Source organism: Anguilla rostrata, chromosome 5 (assembly GCF_018555375.3).
Source record: "Anguilla rostrata isolate EN2019 chromosome 5, ASM1855537v3, whole genome shotgun sequence".
Taxonomy (NCBI): domain Eukaryota; kingdom Metazoa; phylum Chordata; class Actinopteri; order Anguilliformes; family Anguillidae; genus Anguilla; species Anguilla rostrata.
This window is the reverse complement of record NC_057937.1, coordinates 45,761,426-45,770,725: the sequence shown is the minus strand read 5'-3', so window position 1 is coordinate 45,770,725 and position 9,300 is coordinate 45,761,426. Positions and strand designations below refer to the sequence as shown.

At 44.2% G+C, this 9,300-nt stretch overlaps 2 protein-coding genes across 5 annotated transcripts in view; one reads left to right on the top strand and one right to left on the bottom strand.

Moving 5' to 3' along the window:
* Positions 1–208: 208 nt before the first annotated feature.
* Positions 209–2,965, top strand: gjd6 (gap junction protein delta 6). Its single transcript, XM_064336571.1, has one exon. The coding sequence runs from the start codon at positions 224–226 to the stop codon at positions 1,412–1,414; it is 1,191 nt and encodes a 396-aa protein (XP_064192641.1). The 5' UTR covers positions 209–223; the 3' UTR covers positions 1,415–2,965.
* Positions 1,701–9,300, bottom strand: part of sh3gl3a (SH3-domain GRB2-like 3a) — a 31,120-nt gene continuing 23,520 nt past the window's right edge. For 3 of the 4 annotated variants that reach the window (XM_064336572.1, XM_064336575.1, XM_064336573.1), the window contains exons 4-11: positions 8,916–9,059; positions 8,307–8,440; positions 7,046–7,204; positions 6,546–6,649; positions 6,213–6,337; positions 5,287–5,319; positions 4,381–4,434; positions 1,701–3,857 (exon numbers count right to left, since the gene is read on the bottom strand). In XM_064336572.1, coding sequence (XP_064192642.1) covers positions 3,652–3,857; positions 4,381–4,434; positions 5,287–5,319; positions 6,213–6,337; positions 6,546–6,649; positions 7,046–7,204; positions 8,307–8,440; positions 8,916–9,059 — 959 coding nt within the window. In that variant the 3' untranslated portion in view covers positions 1,701–3,651. The remainder of the gene's footprint in view (positions 3,858–4,380; positions 4,435–5,286; positions 5,320–6,212; positions 6,338–6,545; positions 6,650–7,045; positions 7,205–8,306; positions 8,441–8,915; positions 9,060–9,300) is intronic. The other variant, XM_064336574.1, reaches the window with a different exon arrangement.

Genomic DNA, 9,300 nt, shown 5'->3' with positions numbered 1-9,300 from the left:
AAAGGAAAAACAACCCCAGCATTTCAAACAGAGTAATCTGTAAAGAATGTTATCAGTCGGCATTATCGCGGTGTCCTCTAAAGGAGGAAGAGTGCCGTCTCTCAAACGGTTTTAAAATGGAGACCGAAGACAAGAGAGGTGACCATGTGACTTGTGTCAAGTGGCCAGCGGTGGTGCAGACTCACCTTATCTCTGAAGGAGAAAGCGATGGCTCGCTGCAGTGATGGCACCGCAGCTCCAGGGCCAGAGCTGTAACATGAAAACGGCTGTCCGCGGCACTGCCAGGAGTAAAGTGGATCTATTTCAAGTCGTGTACTTCGGGAAAGTCCTGCGCAGAGACATGACCGAGTGGACCCTGCTGAAGCGCCTCCTGGACGCCGTGCACCAGCACTCCACCATGATCGGTCGGATCTGGCTCACCGTCATGGTGATCTTCCGGCTCCTCATCGTGGCCGTGGCCACCGAGGACGTCTACACGGACGAGCAGGAGATGTTCGTCTGCAACACCATCCAGCCGGGCTGCTCCAACATCTGCTACGACTCCTTCGCGCCCATCTCCCAGCCCAGGTTCTGGGTGTTCCAGATCATCACCGTGTCCACGCCGTCCTTGTGCTTCATCATCTACACCTGGCACAACCTCTCCAAACATCCGGAGGGGGAGCACGTTAAAGAGAGCCGAGAGACCTACGACAGGAGTTGCGACTCCGACAGCTGCTCCATCAAATCCCACAGACACCTGGGGCACAGCCTGGCAGACGTGCTGGAGGGCATCGCTGCTCAGAGCAATCACAAAGCGGCCAGCGGCAGCTCTGTCGCAAGATCGCGAGTCTTCCAGGAAAGCGGGAAGTCGGGAGTCCTGTCGAAATACTACGTCTTCCACGTGTGCTTCCGGGCGACCCTGGAGATCGGCTTCGTCTTCGCCCAGTGGCTCCTGTTCGGGTTCCACGTCCCCTCTCACTTCGTGTGCACCGCCTTCCCCTGCTCCCAGAGGGTGGACTGCTACGTCTCCCGGCCTACGGAGAAGACCGTCTTCCTCGTCTTCATGTTCTGCGTTGGGATATTCTGCATCTTCCTCAACTTCCTGGAGCTGAACCACTTGGGCTGGAAAAAGATCAAGACGTCTATCCGCATAAAAGAGAGCCCGTGGAGAGGCTACGAGGCCATAAACCAGGACAGCCAATCGGTGGCCTCCCTTACATTCAGGGACATTACCAGCACCACGTCTCTGCCCACGTTAGACCTGGTGGTGGAACACAAGCCAGACTGGACCTGCACAGGAAACTGCTCCCCGCTCAAAAACGAAACGGCCGCAGAAGCGCAAAGCCAGGACAACCCCAGAGGAACGCATTCTGTAAAGAGCAAGACCAGCAAAGGGAGGTCCTCCAAGCAGAGGAGCTCCGAGGTCTGGATATAAACTCTCGGAAGGTTCCGGAAGGTTTCACAGTGCAATGCCAATGTTTCATAACAATGAGTAAGTCTTAAATTCAATCGCGGAAATAGGTTCTGGCGTTTTCCCACACATCTATGGTAATGCCATGCCGGTCTGACATCAGTGCTGCTTCATTGGTCCTGTGGTGACAGTTAAAATTGCTAGTGATTATTTGGTATGGTTTATGTAGGCTACATTAATGGCTGAAGATAGTGTGTCACCAGATAAAACCATACCACATGAGCTAGATTAAGAAGAAACTCTGGAGACATTTGTTCAGTATTTTCTTTCTCATTTATTTACGTAATATATGTATTAATATATTCATTTACAACATCTATAAAACCATTTTGTATAAATTACACTGCAGGAAAGAGGAAAATGCTGATAAATCTAGTCCCACGTTTCCACCAAGGTTTGGAAAAATGAATACTGAACAGAGATAGATCCTAGTGCAGCTGAACAAAACCAGAGAAATAATTCTGTAGAAGAACTCAACTGCAAAGTAGAGATGTGACAGCTTCTACAATTTCATGACATATTTGGGATTCAGTCTCCATCATTTAACACCCATGAAGGTGGTCCAGATGTGTGTAATGTAATGCAATTTTATTTAAAGGTTCTTTTCCACTTGTAATTGGGTGCTTTCTCTATGTCAGACTCACTGAAGTGGATCAGCAGTCTAGGTTAAATACTGGCACAGAGAGTAGTGCTGTGCTTTACTCAGTTAATGTCCTTTTAAACACTCCCTGATTTCCCCTTGATATAAAGTCTCCACTTATTTTACAGGATCAAGGGTTTACTGTCAAGTTTCAGTGAACTTATGGCATTTGATTACTTTGTTGTATCAAAATATCTGCATTAATTTACTAGCAATCAAATGTTCATCTATTTTTCTCTTCTTTGTCGGTCCAGAAATAACAAAAATACACACGTGAAATGAAATTGTGTAAAAAATGAATGGCTGTACCCAATTTTTTGTTTTGGGTAATAGGAATGTAAGGACACCCCTACAGAAACATATCTATACAAAAAATGATGCTGGAAAAATCATTCAGTTATAGAATTTAACATACATATGGCATAAGTAGTCATTTGTGACATGGCTATATCATATTATTTGAGGGTTGCAATTTTCATTAGTAATCGTCCCTGGCAATTTCACTGGACAACATATAGTACATTGCATTTTTTAAAATCTATAAAGACAAGAAACTGTCAGTTAAACACTATGAGTCTGGCTACAAAGACTTGCAACACTTAAAAGCATTGCTGCTCTCCGTTAATAAAAGCAGAGCTATCTGACTGAAGATGTGATGGTGGACTATGCCTCATTAACATTTGCAATTTGTTAAGTTTCATTCAACCAACAATATTGGACTAACGTTACATAGCAGGCAAGAAATTCTCATCACATACAGTACAAATTACAAGTCCATATCAATCTATATATATATATATGTTTGTATGTGTGTGTGTGTGTGTGTGTGTGTACAGTATATATATATATATATATATATATATATATATATACATGCACATGCACACACAATACAGATGACTTACAGCTATGACTGATATAAATATGTGTTTCATCTTAACAAGGAAGAAAACAGAAAGTGCAATGTTTTGAAATTAAAAAGGAAACCAACGATGTGCATCCATGGAAGTAAATTCTAAAGCTTTAGTGCAATACAAATAACATTTAAAAAAGCACTTGAAAGGTGAGTGCAATAAGGTTCTCGACCTTATTCGACACAAGAGTTTGTAATACTTACTACGATTCCTCGCATCACAGTTAAGTGATACCATGTAAACGGAGGGGCTCAGTGAGAACATTCATAGAATTGCAGTTAATATACTCACAGTTTAAAAGTGTGTTTCATGAACACTTAAGACCACGGCAGGCGGGGTATAAACAAGTCCACGTCAGAGCAGAACAACGTACAGACACAGCGAGAGAACCGAAAACCCTCTGTATGCGAGATCACAAAAAAGAACAAGCCAATAAAAGAGAAACATTAAAGACACACACGAGGCGGCGTGCGCCACAAGTAGAACGTCCCAAAATAAATACAGAGGAAATTAAGACTTTCCCAAGTCCGTGTGGTAAGGCGAGGGAAATATAAAAAACCGGGTGATCGTTGAATGGTACGGTAATGAAACGTCTTTGTGAAAGTGGTTTGGGGTCCAAAGTTTGCGCTTGGGGAGCGTGAGGTTTATCACTGCGGCAAAGGCACAATGACGTCCACGTAGCTGATGGGAAAGAAGCCGGACTCCCCGTTGATCATGCCCTCGTACCAGTTCTCGTCGATCTGGTTGGTGAGGATGATGATGTCGCCTTCCTTGAAGCCCAGCTCGCCCTCGTTCTCGGGGTCGAAGTCGTAGAGCGACCGGCAGCAGGGCTGGTCCAGGTGCACCTCGGACTCTGGAGGGAAACGACAGCGAGATGTCAGCGGCCACAGTAGGGTCAGCAGCGCTGCAATCTCGACGTTAGCCTGCACTGAGTCCAACAGAGGAAAACAAGCTGAAAACGTACCGCTAACAGGAAGCATTAAATTACCCTCAAGAGACTGAAGCTGTGTCTTAAATGGTCCACACTAATTCCCTGTATAGAGGACTAATTATGGTGTCATCCTATTTCTAGCAAATGGCTGACAGCCTGTTTATTCCATTATATAGGGAACTAGAGGACCATTTGAGATGCAGCCTGAATTCTTCCTCTCGAGATTCGTCGGCAGGTGTCAACATACCTTAATTTTAAACTTAATAAAAATTACTCCAGATACTCTCCACTCTCCATTCTTTTGAGCTCAGGGAATGATCCCAAAATAGCCCCATAAACAAAATAATACAGATAATGCAGAAGCATGACGGCATGAGACTATGAGTTTTGGTGACCGGGGACAAACGCCGCTGCGTGCCGCGGGCGCAGGCGGGGGTCTACTCACGATTGCCGTTTGGGCTGTCAGGCCATGTTAGGGGCGTAGGTGTGAACTGCTCCGCTGGGTGAGATGGAAACAGGGAGATGGGTGGTGAGTCAGGCAGATGGAGGCATGTATGGCCCTACTGTGCAGGTTTCATATTACCACCTCATCTGATCTTATTGCATGTGTTAACTGCTCTTTATTTCCCACTATATTGTTGTGACTTAATTTGTTCTTCAACTATTATTTATTTTCTGTAATGTAAACTGGGCTACAATTCTTGATATAAACTGTGCTATGAAATGTTTAAGTACTGAGCAGGTTATTGTGGCCAAATAAGGAGCCTATTTTTTCACACAAACACATCTTTTTACTGTTTACTGAGATAGTTTTTTCTCCATTCTGCCCCTTAAAGCGTCTAATAAATGTATTTCCATTCTTGAATTGCAAGCGCCTCAATCTGTTAATTTTATTTTGAAAGGCTACTCCACCTCATGGCCACTAGAGGGCACATTTTGCAAAACCATTTTGGAACAGACTTTCAGGTCTTACACAATATTTTGGCACCATGCACCAGCACTGAAGTAATCTGGCTGCTCGGTTAACACGCATCCAAAATCTGTGAGTATTTTAGCCAAATGTAACTATAGTAACCGTGACAACCATTGTGCTCATTAGGAATGAATCTCATCCATGAAATTATCTCGAATGCATTTTTCACAGTTCTGCTAACTTGAGAAAGAAGCATGTAGCAATCAATTAGGACTACAGTTTTACATGAGAAATCAGGTGCACTTCAATCAGCAAACATTGCAGGCAAAATTACCTCCGAAAATTTTTAAGTTGTATATGTTACGTTTTAGGGTTAGTAAGGAATACTGGTAAGTGAATCTGGGGTACGAAAAACTTTTGTTCTTTTGTTGTACCTACTTTTTCCATTTACAGTGTGGTTGATCTGGATATCTGCAATGAACAATGGACACATTAATAACCTGGAAAGTCTTAAGATGAACTACAAGCAACAGCAGATTTGACCAGTTCTTCATGTATACAATCCTGACCCTAAAGGGTGACCAATTTAAGGCTGTGATTGACGTGTATGTGACAGGCCAGTAGACCAGCACTAAAAAGATAAACCGCACCACAAAGGCATAACTTCACAAAGGAATGTCTCTCCACTGTGCTGTGTAAATGGAACATCTCTTTTAGCCACCGATACCTATTCCCTTACACCTCATTTCAGCGCCAAATATGATTTCAGTTTACATTCCAATGATAAGTTATAGTGACCCTGTAGTACAGTGGAGATGGGCCAGAAATCTGACAACATGAAATGAACTAGTCCTCTTTACATTTAGTGAAAATATCAATTATGTCTGCATAGCTGTAAAGGTGATATAAAGTGCACACAGTGAAAGTGATGCGATTCTTCTTCCCCATTTTAAATCCACCGTAAACAGGAATATGAGCTTCAGCTTGAAGCACTTCTACTGATATTACTCAACAGACAGCTGCATTGCTCAGGCTTTATCCAAGCCCCGTGTAAATGCACATATCCTCCATTAGTGAGAGCAGACTTAAAGCAGTGGGGCTGTGACGCACGCACCGCTTTGCACACGAAAGATTTCTAAAGAGGTGAGGACACGTAAAAAGGCCTGTTCTCATCATGAACATCTTTTAAGGAATGTAAATGCTCAAAGCAAAAATAAAAGGATTCTGTAAGATGAGCGACAAAATTACACAATGACTATGGCAAAAACACAGAAAACTCAAAACGAAGACAGTGTGTATGCAAGTGCATTCGATATTTTTTTGTTCCTGTGAGACGCTGGCCAAAGAACTGAAACCCCCAATACCTGTTGATTTGAATGACGAGCTGTAGGACAGCCCGTTGTGTTGTATGTTATCAATGGTTTCTAAGCTGGTCGTTATAGACTTTGGCTTGAACTCCCTCTTCGGGCGGTTGCTCGCTGCGGTTATCCTGGGATGGGTGACAAAGAAAAGATAATGAACTGAACCCTCGAAGATCAACTCCCACAGAATTTACAGTGTAGATTAGAACTGAACATAGCATTCATGTATTTTTTTCTCCTCAGGTAATCAGATGCCAAAGTTGCACCTGTGCAGGGGTGCGAGTAGGTCAAAATGACCTCCCTCTGCATTTTCAGAAGAGTGAACTTGGTCATTACCTGCTCTGTAACTTGCTGTTGAGTTCTTCCAGGATTTCCGCGGACTGGTGGTGATAGTCTAGTGCCGCCTCTATCAGGGCAGACAACTGGCTCACCTGCTCCACCTGCATCAACACAACAAGCATCAGCCAGAGGAGAGCGGTCAGGCTAAAAACACTAGCAGATGTGCTGGGGATGGTGGGAAAAGCAGGACTACAGCCAGCCAAATCTTATACACAGCTTCAGTTATGGGCTGTCCTATTATGAAAATGTACAGAGCAGTCTTCGTGTGGAACTAGCACTCTTCCCATGCCTGGTCTTCAGTCCCAGGGGTCTCTGCTTCCACGCTTGGCAAGCCGTTCCATGCATTGACAACTCTGTGGTGTGTGTGGAAAAATACTTCTCGATCTCAGTGTAAAAATGTACCTTTAACTCAATTCTACCCATCTCACCATGTCATGTTCGATATTTATAGGCTACAATGTGCAAAAAAAGAGGTGTGGCCTTCTGCTCAGACTCACGTCGTTCTCCAGGAAGTTGAACATGCTTCTCTCGGCCAGCTCTTTGGACTCCTCGAACTTCTCCACCGCCTGTTTGATCTCCTCGTCCGGGATCTTCCCCTGTCGTTTCTTCTTGTAATCGAAGTCTAATCGTCGGCCCTCCAGCTTCTTTAAATGATGCTGTAGAGTGACACACCGGCCGGTCGGTCAGGGCTGCAGACATTACCCACAACGGCCTTTCTTATAGTGCTGCTTTTCTAATGTTCTCATGTTTATTCATTGAGTAGGCCATATTCCCATCTCCCTGTGTTCCTACATCACAAAGCCAATGATTTCTAGAGAATGTTTGGCATTTGCAATGTAAATATGTTGCAGCAATATCTGCATAGATTCAAATACATTAAATTAGCTAGGATGCAGCCAAGCGTTGACATCAAACATTAGCAGTCAGATTATTGCATTTTTTCATTTTTACCATATTATAGGAAAGTGTTATGATATATAGTGACACATATAGCTACAGTGTATGCTAATATTGAGTGCTGAACTTGTGAAGCTGTGATACTGAACAACGTGTACTGTACAACTGGACTGTACCAGCCAGAATCTGCATGTAGATTCTGGCTGGCACACCAGTAGTGTGGAAAATTGCCTGTGGCAGAAAACAGAGGCCAAACCACAATATTTCTGTGTCTGCTTTGCAAATATTACATTCAAATGAAAGCACTAATACAGGAAGTATGACTACCTCTGATAAATCATCTGATATATATTACCCCACTGAGCAGATTTCATTCTTGAACATAGCTGTATAAAACAGGTACTATAAAAGCGTACTGTGGGGGACAAAAAACCGAACCATACCATAGCCATGGATGCCTGTGTGTGCTCTGGGACCACTTTAGGTATTTTAATTGGACACATAATATAAGTGGGGCACAATGGTATCTTTCACGTGTCAGTTTTTCTTATTAACTGTCCTTCGATCCACACAGTTTTACGCACTGTCTGTGGTGGTCATTAAATGTGCTAAACTGACTGTAATCCCATTTGGTTTTATTGTGTTGTTTTACAGTGTCATATATCACAGGCTTCTGAGGGCAAATCCTGTACTCCCACTTCAGTTAATCTAGCGAGCCAACTTTAAATCATTTCCTAACAGCCAAGAGCAAAACCATCTTAGATGTGCTACGTTATAACATGAATACACATAAGCTGTTCTTATTTGGTCTCTAATTATTAGCGCATTTCAAAGTAGTGCTTTCAGGATGGCGGTGCTCACCCCGATCTCTTTCAAGTCTTTGTCCTGCAGGGTCTGCAGCGGGTCGATGAAGTTCTGCTTTACGTTGATGTCCAGGGAGTCTTTCACGTCCGCCATTTGTTTCATGGCCTCGCCGATGTCAACCAACGCGCACCCTGGAGGGAATTTTGGGAGATAGCGACGGCGGCTTTTTCACGGAAAGTAATCATGCGCCATCTCGACGACGCGGCTCTCGAGAGATCAGCATCTCCTCAATTTGCCGCTGACGAAATATAAATAAGAAAGTATTGACCCATTCCACTGCCTTCAACACTGCTCAAGCAAATTGCTTGGTTAAATCCATTTGGGGAAGGTGCTTTTGAGAGCTCATACAGTCTATACATGTCAATAGCACGTCGCTACTTGAAGGGTGTTTGTTGGTGATTGCTTCTAACACTGGTTTTTTTTGTTTGTGAAGTGCTCATAAGTGAGGTGGAGGTATCGATCCAGCCACTAGGTGTCAGAGGTGAGTTACTTGGAGTGACAGAATTCTAACACCTAGACGCCGATGCTTGGACGTAAGGGCGTGTGTGCATAGCGATAGCATTACAGGAGGACTTGAGGGATTAGCACTCCGCATGGGACGCTTACCGAACGTGGACTCCTCTCCCAGCTCCCTGCCATACCGCAGCATGCAGTCGCCCAGCAACCCCTCCGGCTGGGGGTAACCCGTGGTCTTCACCTGCCCTCGGATTTTGGACACCGTGTTGAGCATGCCCAGTTTGGCTCTGGATGCTGAAAATGAATCGGACAGGGAGTACAAGGATGACGTAATGCAGCTCTGTGGAAATGCAGGGCAGCTGTTGAGGCTGTCAAGCTGTCTAAAATTAGTCTGGAAACCGCTGCATTAGCTGAGCTAAGAGATATGCCTTTCCTCTGATTGGTGCTCTCTCTACTGTAGTACTGTGTGGCCGGAAGTGTGTGGGGTTACACAGCCCTGACTCCAGGGGCACAGAACACCAGTTCTAAATATTTG